Source organism: Emys orbicularis, chromosome 4, assembly GCF_028017835.1.
Source record: "Emys orbicularis isolate rEmyOrb1 chromosome 4, rEmyOrb1.hap1, whole genome shotgun sequence".
Classification (NCBI taxonomy): domain Eukaryota; kingdom Metazoa; phylum Chordata; order Testudines; family Emydidae; genus Emys; species Emys orbicularis.
In genome coordinates this window covers 92,310,168-92,328,526 of record NC_088686.1, presented here as the reverse complement: position 1 = coordinate 92,328,526, position 18,359 = coordinate 92,310,168, and the positions used below count along the sequence as shown (strand labels likewise).

At 44.5% G+C, this 18,359-nt stretch overlaps 1 protein-coding gene across 1 annotated transcript in view; it reads right to left on the bottom strand.

Annotated features, from left to right (window-relative positions):
• The window catches only part of METTL15 (methyltransferase 15, mitochondrial 12S rRNA N4-cytidine), a 213,650-nt gene that overhangs the window by 111,854 nt on the left and 83,437 nt on the right, over positions 1-18,359 (bottom strand). Inside the window, exon 3 of the mRNA XM_065404157.1 lies at positions 11,349-11,485. Coding sequence (XP_065260229.1) covers positions 11,349-11,485 — 137 coding nt within the window. The remainder of the gene's footprint in view (positions 1-11,348; positions 11,486-18,359) is intronic.

Here is an 18,359-nt window from a genome sequence, read left to right as displayed (position 1 = left end):
GAGGGAGTGGATGGGGGTGGGACTAGGGCAGGGGCGGGGCTCCCTGGGTGCATACCCTAATGAAATGGGCTGCGCATGCCTATGGGGTTGGTTCACCATCATAGGAGCTGTTCAACAGGGCACAACATTTTAGAATACAAAATCCTTCTGAGTAGTGTGTGCCAGAAGATTGCTTGGGGTGGGTTTTGGAAAAGCCTTCATGGGACAAGATGGAGGATTCAAACAACCCCGCTGGCCAATGTCCTAAAAGAAGGAAACAGGAGAATACACTTTGCTGTCTGAGGGTTTATATCACTGTAGGTGACTGGCATGCCTCTTTCTCCCCTTGTTATAGAATACATTGGCCACCAGGGACAGGTAAGGAGGTCCTTCCCTTGCAGCAGGACGGAAGGCAGGGACAGGAAGGGGAGGTCTTCTGGCCCACCTGCCCTTTTAGTAATTGCTTTCCTTTTTTTTTTTTTTTTTTTTTTGAGAAATATAGCTTGGCTAATAATGGCTGGTACTGAATGCCATGTTTGTTGTGCTTCCAGCATGCTCAGGGCCACAGACCACTGTTATGGATTACGTCAGTGCAGCGTAACTTTTTTTAATATAAATCATCTTGAATATAAATTGTATTCCCAAACTCTTTACAGAATAAAATATTAGGACGGTGGCCAGTATCTAGCACACACTTTTTCAAAAACTGCGCAGTGAATTAAAGCATGAAATCATGAAGTCAGTAAGTGAAGGGAAAGAGAAATTAAGAAGCATAGATGAGAATAGGTTAAGATGAGATTTGAAAAGGGTTGTAGGGTGGATGAAACATATACAGTAAGGCTGCAGAGAAGAAGGTTGTTACTCAAATAGTGGTGAAATTTTGAGAAGGGACAGAGGAAGGCCGGCTATAAAGGGAGCACAGGCAAGTAAGGCCTGTTAGAAGTAGGTTGATTTAAGCCAACACAGTGTTTTATTAATTAGGGGAATTCTGAATAGAGAACCAGAGGAAGTATTAAAGGAGGGGGTGATATTGTATGTATGAAGGCAGGCAGCAATACTCTATACATCAGGGGTTCTGAAACTGTGGGTCAGGACCCCTCAGGGGGTCGTGAGATTATTACATGGGGGGGACAAGCTGTCAGTCTCCACCCCAAACCCCGGTTTGCCTCCAGCATTTATAATGGTGTTAAATATATTAAAAAAATGTTTTTAATGTACAAGGGGGTCGCACTCAGAGGCTTGCTGTGTGAAAGGGGTCACCAATACAAAAGTCTGAGAACCCCTGCTATACATGATGGAGTCTAGACAGCTGGAATTTAGAACGACAACAGAGGAGGGAGTAGCACCCAAGAAGCTCAACACAACCTTTAGGAAAAGATAAAAAATAAACAGTGGAAAAACACTACTAGCCTTTAATTTAGTGACATTTGAAGGTGACCTTGAGAGACCTTAATGGCACTGTCCCATCAATTTATCTATCCTGTCTTTATTGAGAAGATAGCCAGAGTTAGCTTGCACAGACAGTGATAACTTTTACTTTAGAAAGGATTGGAGCTAAATGTAACAGCAATAGTATATAATACATATAAACATGATTACTTTCAATATGCCATGCCTATAGAGTACAAAAATATCATCCTTCATCCTGTAATCAAAAGTAACAAACCTACAAAGTAAAGCATCAAAAACAAAACATTGAACACACAGCTAAAAATCACAAACATATAGGTAAAAGTTTAACTAAAATGCATTTACTGTAATTTACAAACAGTGTTTTGGTTTCCCTCTAGGGCACTATAATCTGTATTCTAAATTTTCCCCAGACATTCAAAGCTACTGAATTTAGAGTTCTATCCAATCATATAAACTTAATTTCACATTGAAACTAAAACCCACAACCACCGCCACCACACAAACACTTTAGATTGCCAATAAAAATATATATTATAGTGCATTTAAGTATGGAATTTTATATTACTGCTTTTACTTATTCTTACTTCTGGGGCATGATTTCTTATACAGCGTAGTGTAATATAAAGAACACATTGTCTCCTGTGCGTAGGCTCTGCGTAGGTTTCTCATCCTTAAAAGCATGCAATGATATTGGTTAATTGCTAGATTTCAGCCACCTTTCTATCCTCTTTCTTTCAGTGGGCGTAAAAGGGTTTATTTGTAATATATATTGCTGCTGACAGAATTTTATCTTGTTCTTCTGGAATATCAGCAGCAATTGCCAAGTTAGAGGCTTCCCCAGAAAGCACGTCAAAGGATTCCCACCCACACACTGAATATCTAACAGGATCTGACCCATTTTTTCCTTATTAAAGCATCAGTACACTTGGGGGGGGGGGGGGGAGAGAAGAATCTTCACTATGCTTGAAACAGAAAAGGAGTTAAATGTATGCAAGAACTGAAGTGGGAACTGCTTTTTATTTCTTACTAAATCATTACCAAGGTGCTAAAAGCCATATTTAAAATGCAAAGAACAAATTTATTTTTTCTTGATTTTGTGAATATGATGTTCTTACTTGGTGTGATTTACAGCTCCAGCTGTCTTTTGCCAAAGCATGAGGAAGACTACACTTATAATTGCTGACTATGGAAAAATACCATGAAATTAGCTTTACCTATCTTTTCTTACTGTACCATTGGGCATATTTCTGCAGTTTGGGCAATAATGGTCTCATAGCTCAGTATTCATGATACTAGAGTGTGTGCAAAAATTAAGCATGAAAAATAACCACAGTTAAAATATGATTTTACTAAGGTTATTAAAATAGTCAAATGAGAACAAATAAAAAACAATATTCTATAGCAATCAACTTTAAATAACACTTAAGGACCACAGCGTTAGGACTGACTATTGCAAATGCAACTGAGCATCATTACCAATTAAATACAAGAACTAGGGATGAAAAAGGCCTATTGGATCATCTAGGCCATCTCCTGGCCAGTGCCAGAAGTAAAAGAACTCCGTTCATGAGGAACCTGTCTCTTGAGACTTAAATAAATACTTGACACATCCAACCTAACTTCCTGCTTACTTGAAACAAATTCACACCACCATAGAATCATAAAACTGGAAAGGACCTCGAGAGGTCATCTAGCCCAGTCTCCTGCACTCAAGGCAGGACTAAGTATTATCTAGACCATCCCTTGTTATCTCTCAGACACGTCATGTATAACTGATGCTGAATCAATGCAGGCAAAAGTGCTTGACAAATTACGAGACTGAACTGCACTGCATTTGGTGTTCTTGCCCCCACCCCACACTAGTTCAAAGTTGATTAAAATATTTCTTAGCTGATCAGAGACCAAAAATGGTTACTAACCTTTCGTAACTGTTGTTCTTCGAGATGTGTTGCTCATGTCCATTCCATGTTGGGTGGGTGTGTGCTGCGTGCACCGTTGCCAGAGATTTTTACCTCAGTGGTATCCATTGGGCCAGCTCTAGTGCCCTCTGGAGTTGTGCATTTATGTGTCAGTATCAGGGGAGCTGCTAGCCCTGCACTCTCTCAGTTCCTTTTTGCCGGTTAACTCCGACAGATGGCTAAGGAGGATGGGTCATGGAATGGACATGAGCAACACATTTCAAATAACAAGGTTAGTAACCGTTTTTTCTTCTTTGAGTGCTTGCTCATATCCACTCCGTGTTAGGTCACTCGCAAGCAGTACCCCAGGAGATGGGCTCAGAATTCATGGACATGCTGACTGCAACAGTGCTCTTCAAAAATTGACGTCATCTCGGGCCTGTTGGGTGATGACATAGTGAGACACGAAACATAGTGAGGCACTGATAACTAAGTTGAGGCTCTGCAGATGTCCTGGATTGGGACCTGTGTGAGGAACGTTGCTGATAAAGACTGGGCTCTTCTGCAATGATCAATTAAGATGGCCAGAGGCAGGACATTCACCTGCTTGTAGCAAGCTCGAATACATGTGGTTATCCAGGATGAGATCCTTTGGGTTGACACAGGAACCACTCTCATCCTTTCTGCTATTGCTACGAAGAGTTGCATGGCTTCACGGAAGTCCTCTCAATATCAAAGGTGAGGGCCCGCCTAATGTGTAACGAGTGAAGCCATCATTCCTTGAGTTCTTGAGAAAGTTCAGGAAGACGACTGTGAAGAAAATGACCTAGTTGTTATGGAACTGTGACACCACCTTTGGCAGGAAGGCTGGAGTGCAGTTGGATCTTGTCCTTGGAAGCATACTTTGTAGGGTGACTCTGACGTAAGGGTCTTGTTCTCAGTTCTGGCCAAGGTTGATGACACCAGGAAGGCGACCTTTCAGGAGAGAAATGTCAGGGAGCACAATGCTAACGGCTTGAAGGAGGGACCCTTGAGCTTCAACAGAATCACGTTTAAGTTCCCTGGGGGGGCTGGTTCATGGACATGAGGGTAGAGTCTCTCCACCCCCTTGAGAAACTGAACTGTCATTTCTTGGGAGAACACTGACTTGCTGTTCACTGGAGGGTGGAAGGCTGAGATGGCTGCCAAATGCACATTAATGTACAAGAGAGAGCAAATAGTCCAAGTTAGACTGAAGAGAAGATCGAGATGGAGAGAGAACACATTCAGAAGCCTAACAAGAGAAACATTTCCACTTGGCCAAGTAGGTAGCTCTGGTGAAAGACTTTCTACTGCTTAGCAAGATCTGCCGAACCTGTTCCAAGCAGACCTGTTTTTAAGGGTTCATGTATTAGCATCCATGCAGTTAAATGCAGGAAAGCGAGGTTCGGATGAAGTTACCATCCGTGGTCTTGTGAAATCAGGTCTGGATGGAGTGGGAGCAAGAATGCAGCTGCCACTGAGAGATCCAGGAGCATGTCAAAGCAATTCTGGCACGGCCACGTCGGTGCTATCAGAATAACTCTTGCCTTGTCCCATTTGATTTTTAGGTGGACCTTGTGAACCAAGGGGGTTGGGGTGTAAAGTAGGTGGTCTGTCCATGAGAGCAGGAAGACATCAGAGAGGGAGCCCAGGCTGTGTGCACGCAGTGAACAAAACTGATGGCATTTCCTTCTGCCTGGTGGTAAATAGGTCCACCTGGGGAGGACCCCATCTTTGGAAGATGAATCTGGTGACCTCTGGGTGAAGGGACCACTCGTGGTTAGAGGAGAAGGATCTGCTGAGGTGATCTGCCAGTACATTCCAGGCTTCCGGGAGATGTGACACTTTGAGATAAATGGAACGCTTCACGAAGAAGTCCCTCAGATAGATGGCCTCCTGACACAAGGCCGAAGATTGAGCCCCTCCCTCCTTGTTGATGTAAAACATGGCTGCAGTATTGTCTGTCAGGACCTACACCACGTTACCTGAGATCTGGGAGAGGAACTTTGGCATGCTAAGCATACCACCCTGAGCTCCCTGATGTTTATATGCAGGGAGAATTCATCTTGGGACCAGAGACCCGGAGTCCTGAGATTGTTGAGGTGGGCTCCCCACCCTAAGTCCGACGCATCTGAGAGATAACAAGGGGCACCCCCCCATCATCACTGATCTCAGGTCTTTCCACCAGTCCAGGGAGGCGAGGACCAGGGGAGGGACCATGAGCACTGAGTCCAAGTGGTATACTGATGCTAGCCACATCTGGAGGAGCCTGAGGCGCAGCCTTGTATGCTGAACCACTTAAGTACAAGCTGCCATGTGACCCAGCAGCTTGAGTCACACCCGAGCTGCCGTGATTGGGTGGGCCATGACTTTGGATAGGCACTGGAGAGGAAGCCTGGGCTATGTGCACGCAGTGAACAAAACTGATGGCATTTCCTGTTCTGCCTGCCTGGATCCCAGGCAGGGAATGATGGAGGGCAAGGAGACCATGCAAAACTTCAACTTTTTACGAGACTTGCTGAGGAAACGCAGGTGGAGGATGGGTCTGAGGTCACCTTTTGCCTTTGAGATAAGGAAGTAGCAGGAATAGAACCTTTTTCCTTTCATGTCCCGAGGGACCTCCTCCACCGCCCCCAGGCACAGGAGGTTCTCGATCTCTTGAATGAGGAGTTGCTCGTGAGAAGGGTCCTTGAAAAGGGATGGTGAAGAGGGCGGGTGGAAGGGAGGGGCAGACAAAAATTGCAGGGAATAGCCCCGAGATACTATGTCCAGCACCCAGTGGTCCAAGGTGACCCGCAACCAGGCTGAACGGTAGGGATGAAGATGGTCGAGGAAGAACAAGGTGGATCTGGGAAATTGACTGGGGCATCGCTCTCGAGCGCACCTTCAAAATGAGCGCTTCTGGCCCCAGGATGCTTTGCCAGGCTGGGCTGCACAGGTGAGCGGGAGGAGGAAGGGCAGCGACAACTAAAACTCGTGTCTCTATCCCTTCTCCTTGCAGACCCCTGCTGAGGCTGCCAAGGCCTTGGTGGGGGGGGCGGCCGGAATTGCTTCCGTGCTGACTGCGGCATATGCATGCCCAGTGAGCAAAGGGTGGCCTGAGTGTCCTTTAACCCATGCAACATCGCATCTGTCTGTTCAGAGAAGAGACCATTCCCATCAAATGGGAGGTCCTGGATCGAGGTCTGTGTCTCTTGGGAAAGGCCGGCGGTCTGACGCCAGGAGCTGCGCCTCATAACCACTGCCGCGGCAACCACCCTGGCTGCTGAGTTTGCAGCGTCCCACGCCATATGGAGAGAGCACCTAGCCGCCGTGGTGCCCTCCTCTACTAGGGTGCCGAATTCTTGGGCCAAACCCTGCAGGAGGTACTCCTTGAACTTATGGAGGGAGTCCCATAAATTAAAATTGCATCTGCCCAAGAGGGCCTGATGGTTTGACACCCGAAATTGCCAGGCTGGCAGTGGAATAAATTTTTCTTCGAAAAAGGTCCAGTAACAAGTCTGAGAGGGTGAGGGCTGGCGGTGCCTCTTATACTGGCACATAAGTGCATGGCTCCAGAGGGCACCAGAGACAGCTGAATGGATACCACTGAGGGAAAAATCTCTGGCAACAGTGCATGCGGCACGCACACACCTAACATGGAATGTATATGAGCAAGCACTTGAAGAACAGTCCAGTCAAAATGTATTTTAATTTATACATACATCAAAAATGCTCATTCATTTACAACTGTGAAGCAGAATTGATAACCCAAAGCTAGTGAGATTAATAAAGGCTGTGTATGCCATAAGGAAACAGTTTTTCTACTTAAAGATGGCAATCTGAATTATGGACAAACTACTGCACAAGATAGATAAATTTCTTATCTCTCTGGAGAAATGACCCATCAGTTCATTCCAATGCTGTATAAATGGGAGATGTAGGGAGAAAACAAAACAAAACACAAGACTGCATCTGTATGTTCTGAACTATTTAAGTGTGTGATTTAATTTTGTCTCAGCTGGTCAAGTAGTGATTTCTCAAACAGTGGTTGCGAGATATGCTACTTCAGAAAGAATCCACAAGGATTCTTTTGATGGACATGAGTCTATAGCGTTGAGAGCCTCAACTTCAGAGCCCATACGAATAGCTTCACATCAACTTATTGACATGAAGAGGAGTGAGGAAGCCTTTCTGCAATTCACATTGTCATAATAAATTACATCAGCTGTAATTCTGTGATTAGACATCAGAATGTATTATGTAAACAAAAGTGAAGAAGGGATGGGAAAAGAGAATTCCACTTTGGAAACAAATACAGTATCTGTTTCTATGGATAGAATAATACCTGGCACTTCTAAAATCTTTTCATCTAGTTGGGAAAGCAAACTCTGCCAGAAAACAGGCTGAGTAGGATATCTGTTCATTAGGGGAAAATGGACTTTAAGTCACAGAACTATCGATCTATAGAGCAGAGTGGGTGTCTTCCTCTTTATTTTGTGAATACTGCCTTGATCTCCTGCATGTAAGATTTGGACTAGCTGAGTCTATTTATTTCCTTTTGTGATACTTCTATACAAAATGGTACAGAAGACTTAACAGGAAAGGTTTTGCTATTCTAGTGGCACCCTTGCAAGTCAGGGAGGTGGAGGTTCCATCTGTGTAGTCTGTGACTATGCTACGGCGTTACACCGGCATAGCTATGGAGCTGTACCTGTGCCACTGTAGCGTCCGTATAGTAGACATGGCCTCGAACTGAGCTAATGGCATCATGAACATACAGAGAACATGTGGGAGCTGTCTAAGTAGCTGTTGCCAGTGTGGTGAGGGGAGGGAGAAAAGCCAGCCACTGCCCTCTCCAGGACTCATCATATAGGCTCCTTTGTGGGCATCACATGGGGCAGGAAACCCATACCTACTGGGGGGGAGGGAAGGGAAGAGAAGCCTTGCTGGACTTCCTCCCATAACTTTCCACCCCTGTTCTTACCACCACACTGGGGGTTCCATATGGAGACAGAGATCCCAGAGGTGGGGAAGAGAGAGGCCAGGCTTCCTTCAATCACCCCCAAGACCCATCATGTGGTGCTGGTGGCCAATTCCCCCTCTGGGAGTGAAGCACTGGGAAGTTAAGAAATGCCAGAATTAAGGTTGCCTGAGCAACTCTAATTCACCTCCCTTGTGTGTATACATTATGATAGTCTTGATTACATTACTACATACTATTATTCAACAGGACCTCCTTCAGTGGCTAGGATGGATTCACAAGAAGGCAAAATTAAGAAGATGCCCCTACACCTGGCATTTCCTAACTTTCAGGTACTTGACTTTGCAGCCTAAATGAAGTATTTTTAATATAGCTATTTTGAATTTAATTAACTATTTACAGTGTTAATATAGGATTGTTGTAATCTGCACTATCTGCTGTTCTCTGATCTGTCGTGGCAATTAAAATCAGAGGCATTGGGACTGCTCACTATCCCAAGGTAATATCAAGAGGACAAGAGGAAGGCCGTTAAGGGACTGTATGTCTGGACTGTCCTCCCCCTTGATATAATGGTTGCTGAGCAGGGTCAAGCCTGGGGTAATAATGACCAGCAGTAAAGTAAGGAGAAGAAGATCTAATCCTTCTCTCTGTTAGACTCAGAGGAAAAACTCCCCCTCCTCTGCCTGACTTGGAGAGTTCTGCACTTCCAGAAGTCATCTCAGGCTAGGAGGTGAGGGCTCAACAGCTAGGGGAACTGAAGCGGAAGCAACAGGAGAGTTGATGGCTGTTTGAGTCATTTCTGAGGCCCCTAGCCTTTCAACAGTAAAGCATCAGCATCTTTGGGGTTGCAGAGAATGTATGAAGATGAGATGCCCAAGCCAGGTGTCTCCTGTCTGTCTCCTCTCCTCTAAAGGAGGATCTGTCCCTCCTCCAGTTTCCTCTCTTCTTTGGAAGAAAGATAAATCTAATACACAGGTTATACAGAGACTGTACATAAAATCTCTTAAAATACTGTAAAGACTTCTAAAATGCAGGAAGTTTCCTTCCCCCAAAAAAACAATTTTTCCAGAACAAACTCCCAGGCACTTCAGTTTTATTTGTTTTTTATACCAACACAATTTCCACATCCTGGTCAAGTCAAAACAATAATATTTTTAGAAATGGGCCTACTCAGCTGCACACATTTATGTACAAGCATGCCTACACGCTCTTTGTTTGGTTGGCCATGGAACTGCTACTTGAGGCCAAACTGCCTTCAGTTACCTTGTTATTTTGTCCACATTCTCTTCCCTTTACTTTGGCCCATCATTGAAGATGAAGCAATGCCACATCAGCACACACCACTGAAACTTATGATGACAACCACTGGTGAGTTGCCTGGTTAGTATTTTGATATACTTTCACCAAACTACCACTACTCCAGGCAACACAGCATATGTCTGCTCCCTATCAGCCCACAGTTACCCACAAAATAATGTTCTGCTGCCCCCAATATACTTCATCTGTTCTACCTATTTTGCCAAACAGGCTCTGATTCTGAGAATTCCTTCTGTCTTTTGTGCTCTCCAGTTTGTGTACTTGGCTTCTCAGTTTCCAATATATTTTCCAGAATCTTCCATGACATGTAAGCCATCTTGGCTCCTAATTCTCCTTCCCCATCTGCTTCTTGTTCCTTGTCTCTCACCTCTTCTTCTTTATCTATTCCTGTTTCCTCTCCATCCACTATGCTTTGAACCCAATTTATTAGCTCACACATATACCCATCCCCAATACAGATAGTAATGTAGAAGCACTATTCTGGCTGTTTTCACTCACCCAGTCAGTCACTGCTTCCAAGGCAAGTTCAAAGATTTGACTCCTTTTTGAAGATAATGTTAGTTATCCATGTCATCTGATGAGTTCACAAAATAGTTACTTTTAAGTTCTATGAAACAAGGCAATAGGTCTCCTGGAACTCCAAATAGTAATGTGGCACTGTTACATGGGGCAGCATAAATATCAGGCATAAAATTGAGTGCACAGAGATAGTGTTCATGCTTCAGAATGTGATTTCACCAAATTATATCAAGAAATAAACTATATAATCTATCCCAGTCACCTGTACTAATGTAATTATTGTAATTTGTTAGCTTTGGGATGAACATTAAGAGTTTCAGAACAAAAAAAAAAGATGGTTGTGTTACAAGTGAGACGTGAATTGCGCATATAAACTAAATTAAATTTCTATGGGAAAACAGAATAAATGTTATGCAACAAAGAGAAAGGAAGTTGAAAGACTTCAACATTTAATCTAAAAGCATTTTTGCTATAGATTTGAATGTCACTTCTTTATAAAAAAAAAAAAGAATCAAAGAATATAACATTTGTAATATTAACAAAGGAATTATTAAAATACATTTCTTAAGAGCACTATTGTATTTCCTGTCCTTTTCTGCGTAGCAAATTAAGATCGGAGTAAAACATGGGCACAGGAGTCTGTGCTAGCAGATACTGTGACACAAGATTGTGACCTTGTTTACTTGATGACTACATTCTGAAGCCAGCGGCACAAATCACAAAGTACAGCAGGAAATATAATACTGAAACCCAGTAAATTATCTTTATTTGTTTTTTATGAATCTGTCTAGTGTAAATGAGTCACAGCTTAATTAGCTCATAATTTAATTAAAAACTAAACTTTTATTAAATCAATTTCTTATTTGTTGTGAAAGATTTCTTTTGTGGCAAAACTAATTTGGTGTGCAATAAAAAATTTTTAAATGCAAGCTTGTTACTAGAATAATCCCAAATTAAACTGATCACACTCAGTTTTAAACACTGCAATGACTAGCTAAAGCACACAGGGCAAGCAGCAGCAGAGAAAATGCATTAAATTCAAGTAGTCTCATAAAAATTTAAGCCTTACATGCAAAAAAGTCAAAAGTGACTTAAGGTAGGTTTCTTTCTTTTAATGAAACTAATAGGCACATACTGTAGTACTATAGTCATTTAAATTTATACACAAAAGATAAAGTATGGTGCTTGACACCCCATAAATACCATAGATAAGGCAAGAAAAGCAGAATTCTACTTACGGATATGATTCTGAAAGTTGCTGAGCTATTTTATAAGCTGCTGGGTCTCTGTCTAGTGCATATATTGTAATATCAGTTACTTTCTGTAGAAGAGCTGTAGTATGACCTCCTGCTCCAAACGTCATATCAAGCATACGCTGTTGAATGCAAAAGAAATAATACTGTTACTTAATAATATAAGGTAAAGAAACCTACTGTTGATTTAAACCTTTTCTAGTTAACCTCTCTAATATGGTGTGGAAGAATAAATATTAAATCCATTTCACAAGCTTTTTTTGAAAACATTTTAAAGCAATTTTCATTGAACATGCTTCAAAGAACAGAGCAAACCAATTCACATTTATTTTCTTTTGCTCAGATTGTGATCCCACATGGAGGGGAGCCTCTATGCACAAGATGAGGTCAGTCACTTCTCTGCAACATAATATCTCCCCTTTCCCCTTCCTCCTGACTTCAAAGGAGGTTGAAGGGTCTAAGCACTTCACAGGATTTACTCAGCAACATGTAGGACTGTGCTTAAAAGGAAGGATGATGGGTATGTACAAAACACCAGTGGTTCACAACTTCTTTTCTGGATCCCAACTTGTGATGGGCTGGCAAATGAACTCCCTTACAAGCTGTCCCCACACGTCACATCCTGCCACCACTAAAGCTGTCTCGTCTCTTTCCACTTTTCTACATCTGCTTTTTATTTCCCTTTTCATTTTTTCCCCTTTCATAAGTATATTTTTCCTTTTTGCGCCATGAATCTCTCTCCTTTTCTCTTGTTGCACCTTTTCTTATTTCTCATTCAAAGGCTACACACTGCTTGGGTTTAGCTGCAATGCAGGTTTCCTTTAAGCTAAGTAGAGTCCTATAGAAGAAAAAGAAAATAACTGATGTTTGGACCAGTGGTCTGTAGCTTGTACTTGTACCCCTTCTGTACTGAACATGTGAACCGTTCCAAAATTAGGAGCTTCCAGAAAAACAGGAAGGAAAAGTTGGTAGCTTTCAAGGAACTGCCTATCTAAAGGAGCACATTTACAGAGACACTGTAATCCAGGCACTGTCTATACATTAACGTTAGGAGTCTGGGTAGCAAACAAGATGAATTGGAATTGCTCATTTATAAGCATAAATTTGATCAAGCTGGTATTACTGAAACCTGGTGGGATGATTCCCATGACTGGAATTTTAAAATCAATGGTTATGAGCTATTTAGGAAGGATCAAGAGGGCAAAAAGGAGTGAGGAGTAGTATTCTATATAAAAAATGGACTAACCTGTTTCCAAGTCACTGATAACTCAGAAGAAAATTATCTTGACTGATTATAGATCAATGTCTTAACAGCTAAAGCAGAAGATGGGGTATTAGGGTATGTCTACACTGGCAGAGTTACATCGCCGGCAGTGACAGCACCACTCAGAGAGCGCTGAAGGGAAACCACTGTTGTGTGTTCACACTGTCAGCTGCATGCGCAATAGCATGTTCACATTTACAGCACTTGCAGCGATATTCGGAGCGGTGCACTCTGGGCAGCTATCCCACAGAGTATCTCTTCCTCTTCTGCCGCTAAGAGTTGTGGGAAGGAGGAGAGGGTCACGGGGCATCCTGGGTCCTGTCCCAATGCCTGTGATGCATTGCTTCACATCCCAGCAATCCCATCCTGTGCATCCGTCCACATTTGGTGTCATCTTTCAACAGTTTGCGTACTGCGTGCTCTGCCTCTTCGTTCTGCAGGAATGGATCCCGCACTGTTGACCAATATGCTGCTCGCTCTCACTAACGTGAGCGGCAGTGGAGTTATTCCTTAAACTACAGAGGCAAGAGCAGTTCAATATTGATCTTGCCACGCGTAGTAGCTACGACACGAGATTGCTTGTGGCATTCACAGAGGTGCTGACCACAGTGGAACACAACTTTTGGGCTCAGGAAACAAGCACTGAGTGGTGGGATCACATCGTCATGCACGTCTGGGATGACAAGCAGTGGCGGCAGAACTTTCGGATGAGGAAAGCCACATTCATGTGACTGTGTGATGAGTTCACTCAAGCCCTGCGGCGTAAGGACACAAGAATGAGAGCTGCCTTGTCGTTGGAGAGGCGCGTGGCGATTGAACCGTGGAAGCTGACTACTCCAGACTGCTAACCAGTTCGGAATGGGAAAGTCAACCATTGGATTCGTGTTGATGGAAGTGTACAGGGTCATTAATCGCATCCTGTTCCGAAAGACCGTGACTCTGGACAACGTGTGTGACATTGTGGATGGCTTTGCACAAATGGGCTTCCCTAACTACAGAGGAGTGATAGATGGCACACATATTACAATTCTGGCACCAGACCACCTAGCCACCGAGTACATTAATCAGAAGGGGTATTTCTCTATGGTTCTCCAGGCGCTTGTGGATCACCATGGGCATTTCACGGACATTAACGCAGGCTGGTCCGGAAAGGTGCATGACTGATGCATCTTTCGGAACACTGGCCTGTTCAGGAAGCTGCAAGCAGAGACTTTCTTCCTGGACCAGAAGATCACCATAGGGGAAGTCAAAATGCCCCCTGTGATCCTGGGAGACCCTGCCTATCCCTTAATGCCATGGCTTTTGAAGCCATACATGGGACACCTTGAAGGCAGCAAGGAGCGGTTCAACAAGAGGCTGAGCAAGTGCAGAATGACTGTTGAGTGTGCTTTTGGTCATTTAAAGGCCCGCTGGTGCTGCATATATCGGAGGCTGGACCTGGCCGATGACAATATTCCTATGCTTATAGCCACGTGCTGTACACTCCATAATATTTGTGAAGGGAAGGGTGAAAGCTTCACTCAGGGCTGGACCATTGAGGCTCAGTGCCTGGAGGCTGAATTTGAGCAGCCAGAGACCAGGCCTATTATAGGGGCGCAGCGCAGGGCCATAAGAATCAGGGATGCCTTGAGGCAGCAATTTGAAGCTGAAATCCACTAATATTTGTTGCTATGCTCGGGAGTGCAGTGTTTGTAATGCTAGGAGGTGATTGTGATTGGTGCAGACGATTCACTATGAAGGTTTAAGAAAATTGCCTGTTGCTTTGCAGGACACTGTTTGATTTCAGTTAATGGAATAAAGATTGCTTTCAAACCAAAACATTTATTTTATTAAAAAACAACAACCGGAGGAGAGAGACAAACAAAAAAACCCATCAGCACTGTGAGGGATGGGGGAAAAGAGGGTCCCAGGAGGAGGTGGGGTCCCAGGACAGTTAAAGATTTGTGTATGTCCAGGTATCATATGCAACCTTGTCCTTTGGAGTCCAGTGCAGCGGGTACTGTACTTTAGCAGGGCTAAACTGCAGAGGGACAGGTGTTGAGTGCAGTGGGTACTGGGAGTCTGCAGGGCTGGACTGTGACAGGGCAGGAGTGGAATGCAGCGGGTACAGACTGGAGCCAGGAAGTGGATAAGAGTGCGTTGGCAGTGTCTGGGGGGCGCATGGGAAAGAGTTTTGCGACAGCGGCTGCAGGGGAGGGCGGCGTGGAGCTGCTCGGTTTGCAGTGCTAGTAGCACATGGAGTGTGTCTGCTTAGCGCTCCATAACTTTTAAGAGCCGCTCCGTGGCTTCATTCTGGGGCACTGCGTTCTCCTTTTGGTACCTCTTCTCGTTGTCCCGCCACTCCTTCAATTCTTGTTTTTTGGCCACGGAGTGCATCATGACATCACTCAGAAGGTCCTCTTTAGTTCTTCATGGCCGCTCTCTAATTCTGTGCAGCCGTTCAGCCGGCAATAAAGAGGGAGGATGGGCTCTCATGGTCATATCTGTGAAGCCAAAATGCAACATTTTACAGAAGCATATTGTTTGCAACACAGAGACCACTGATTCAGTGATTTAAAACACAGCCAGTATTCACATACCTGTCACTAACTGGCTGACCCCAGGCAAGCACACGTGAGCCACAAGACCCCCAAAATGGTGAGTACCTGCAAGGGCAGGAGAAATCAGTGTTCCAGGACCATACTGTATACTGGGCACATGGCTCTTGGGAGAGCCAGCACTGTGGGGAGTGGGGGCTTTATAATCATTACTGTCCCCCACATTTTCCACAGGCTGTGTGCATTATGGGAGATATCTCGCTGCTGAGGATGAGCAGGGAATCAAGGGAGGGGCTTCTCCAAGACTGTGGCTTCCGCCCTGGCCCTTATGCGGCTCGCCTGTGTGCAGCAATGCCACCCCCTCCCCAGTGCCGACAGAGAGGCTCGGGAAAGTTACCCTTAATGGGGCAAGAAACAAAGCAGCTCTGCCAAAGAACCTCTGGCAGCAGATTGCCCAGTATCTCCATGAGAGTTTCGTGGAGATCTCTGAGACAGCTTCCCATGAAGTGAGGGAGTCAATCAACACCCTGTTTGGCCACTCAGACTAGGCATGTGGTGGTACATGCATCATACAGACAACAAGCCAGCTTTCTGCAACCCTCCTTCCCCCAACAACTCACTTCAGTGATTCCCAAAATCAAAGCCACTTACCAGGGGCCTCCTCTCCTGTTTGCGCTTTGCCAAGCTCCGATAGCTGTGACTGGCTCGCCTCCTCCGGGGTAGAGAAGAGCCCCTGGCTGCATGCATCTCTGACCTCCAAGTCGTCCTCTGCCTCTGGGTCCCCCTCCCCCTCCACATCCTCGCCCAAGATTTCCTCCTCCTGGCTCGGTCCACTCTCGACTGACACACGAGCCACCAAAGTATCCACAGTGGCCTTCACGGTGGAGGTGGGGTCACCCCGAGTATTGCGTCCAGCTCTTTGTAGAACCGGCAGCTCTTGGGCAGAGCACCAGAGCAGCCGTTTGCCTCCCGCGCTATGCAGTAGGCGTTCCGCAGCTCCTTCACTTTGACCCTGCACTGCAGTGTGCCCCGGTTATGGCCCCTTTCTGTCATGTTTTGTGAAATCTGTCCGTAGGTATCATAATTCCTATGGCTGGAGCGCAGCTGGGACTAGACAGCCTCCTCTCCCCAAATGCTGATGAGGTCCAGCAGCTCGGCATTGCTCCAAGTGGGGGATCGCCTGGTGCGTGGAGCAGTCATGGTCACCTGGAAAGATGCGCTCAGACCACTGCACATGTCACCGAGCAAACAGGAAGGGGACTTTAAAAATTCCCAAGTAATTTAAGGGGTGGGGCTCACGGTTGGTCACCTGAGGGCAGGGCAGTAGAGTTCAAACCGATGACCAGAGAGGCGAGAACAGGCATTGTGGGACACCTCCCAGAGGCCAATCGTAGTGCTGTAAGCGATCAAGGTATCTACACTGGCACCGCGGTGCTGTAGCCCTGGCGCAGAAAGCTGTACGTCTCTCATTGGGTGTTTTTTTTTTACAGCGCTGCAACTGCGCAGTTTCTGCACACTAAGTGGCTTGGCAGTGTGTACACCTCGGGAGTTACAACACAGAAAGCTGCTTTACTGCACAGAAACTTGCCAGTGTAGAGAAGGCCTTAGTTGATGTCTGCTACAGACCATCAGCTCTCATTAGGGAACAGGATGAGTGTCTCCTTATGGACTTATCATGGGTAGGAAAAAAGGCTGTGTGAACTTGGGTGACTTCAAATTGATGACATATGCTGGAGGTCCCATGCTGTTAGCACTAAAACATCCTTGGAATTTCTAAATATCATAGATGACAACCTCCGAACTAAAAAATTGTTGCATCCAAAATGGGGCAATTCTATATTAGACCATGTCTTGATAGATAAAGAAGAACTGATCATAAAACTCAACCTCCCTAGGCAGTCTGTTCCATTGTCCTACAGTTAAGAAGTTTTTACAGAGAGTTAATCTAAATAAACCTGCTATACTGTAATTTGAACCCATTGCCTCTTGTCCTGCCCTCTGTGGCAAGAGAGAACAACTTTTCTCCATCTTTCTTTATGGCAGCCCTGCAAGTATTTGAAGACTGCTGTCCCCCTTAATCTCCTCTTTTCCAAACTAAACATACCCAGTTCCTTTGCTCATATGGCTTGAGTTCCATCCCTTTGATCATCTTTGTAGTTTGCCTCTGGATCCTTTCCGGTTTCTCTACATCCTTTCTATACATTGGTGACCAAAATTTGACACAGAACTCCAGCTGAGGCCTAACCAGTACCAAGCAGCACGGTACTATCACCTCCCATGACTTGCAAGCTATGCCTCTGCTAATGCAACCTAATATTGCATTTGCTTTTTTTACCACAGCATCGCATTGTTGACTCATGTTGAGGTTGTGATCCATCACAATTCCCAGATCCTTTTCAGCAGTGCTACTGTCAAGCCAGTTACCCGTCTGTATTTGTGCATTTGGCTTTTCTTCCCTAAGTGTAGCACCTTACATTTGTCTTCGTTGAATTTCATGTTGTTGTCTTTTTCACCAACAGAAGCTGGTACAAAAAGGGCTGGTCTACATTGGCAAGTTTTGTCAATGAAACTAACGTAGACAAGGAAAAATAGACAAAAGCAAACTCGCCAAAGCCTGTCTACATTTGCTCCCTCTGTCAACAGATCATGTCCACATTCGGGGCACCATTGTTGATAGCGAGAGCAATGGACTGTGGGTATGTATCCCACAGTGCCTGGCGACACCATCTATCGCCGGCAGTTACCTCCCTTGACTCATTCCTGTGCCTTCCTTGGTAGGCCCGCCCAATAGTTTGAGAACCGCTGCTCTAAACTGATTCTTTCTAATCAAATACAACTAAATGACATTCTATCCCCATAGTCCTATAAATACCAGAAAAGATTACCTGTAGTTAAGACGTCCCCTTAGGAATTTTATGTTCAGTTTGTGATTGTACATTTTAGAAAATATTCAGCTCTTTCATGATACATGGATGGCAGCAAATAGAAACTTTATGACATTCTCTCTAATATAGTTATACAGCTACAAAATCTCCATTTTCTTAATTTTGTATAGAAGATTATTTTCTATTGAAAAGAAATCTTATGATAAATACCTTATGACACATCATATTATTGTGGTTTAAATTATTGTGTAATTCTCCTCACCTCCACATTCAGCTTTCAGCAAAATTTACTCCTCTACACCTCTCACAG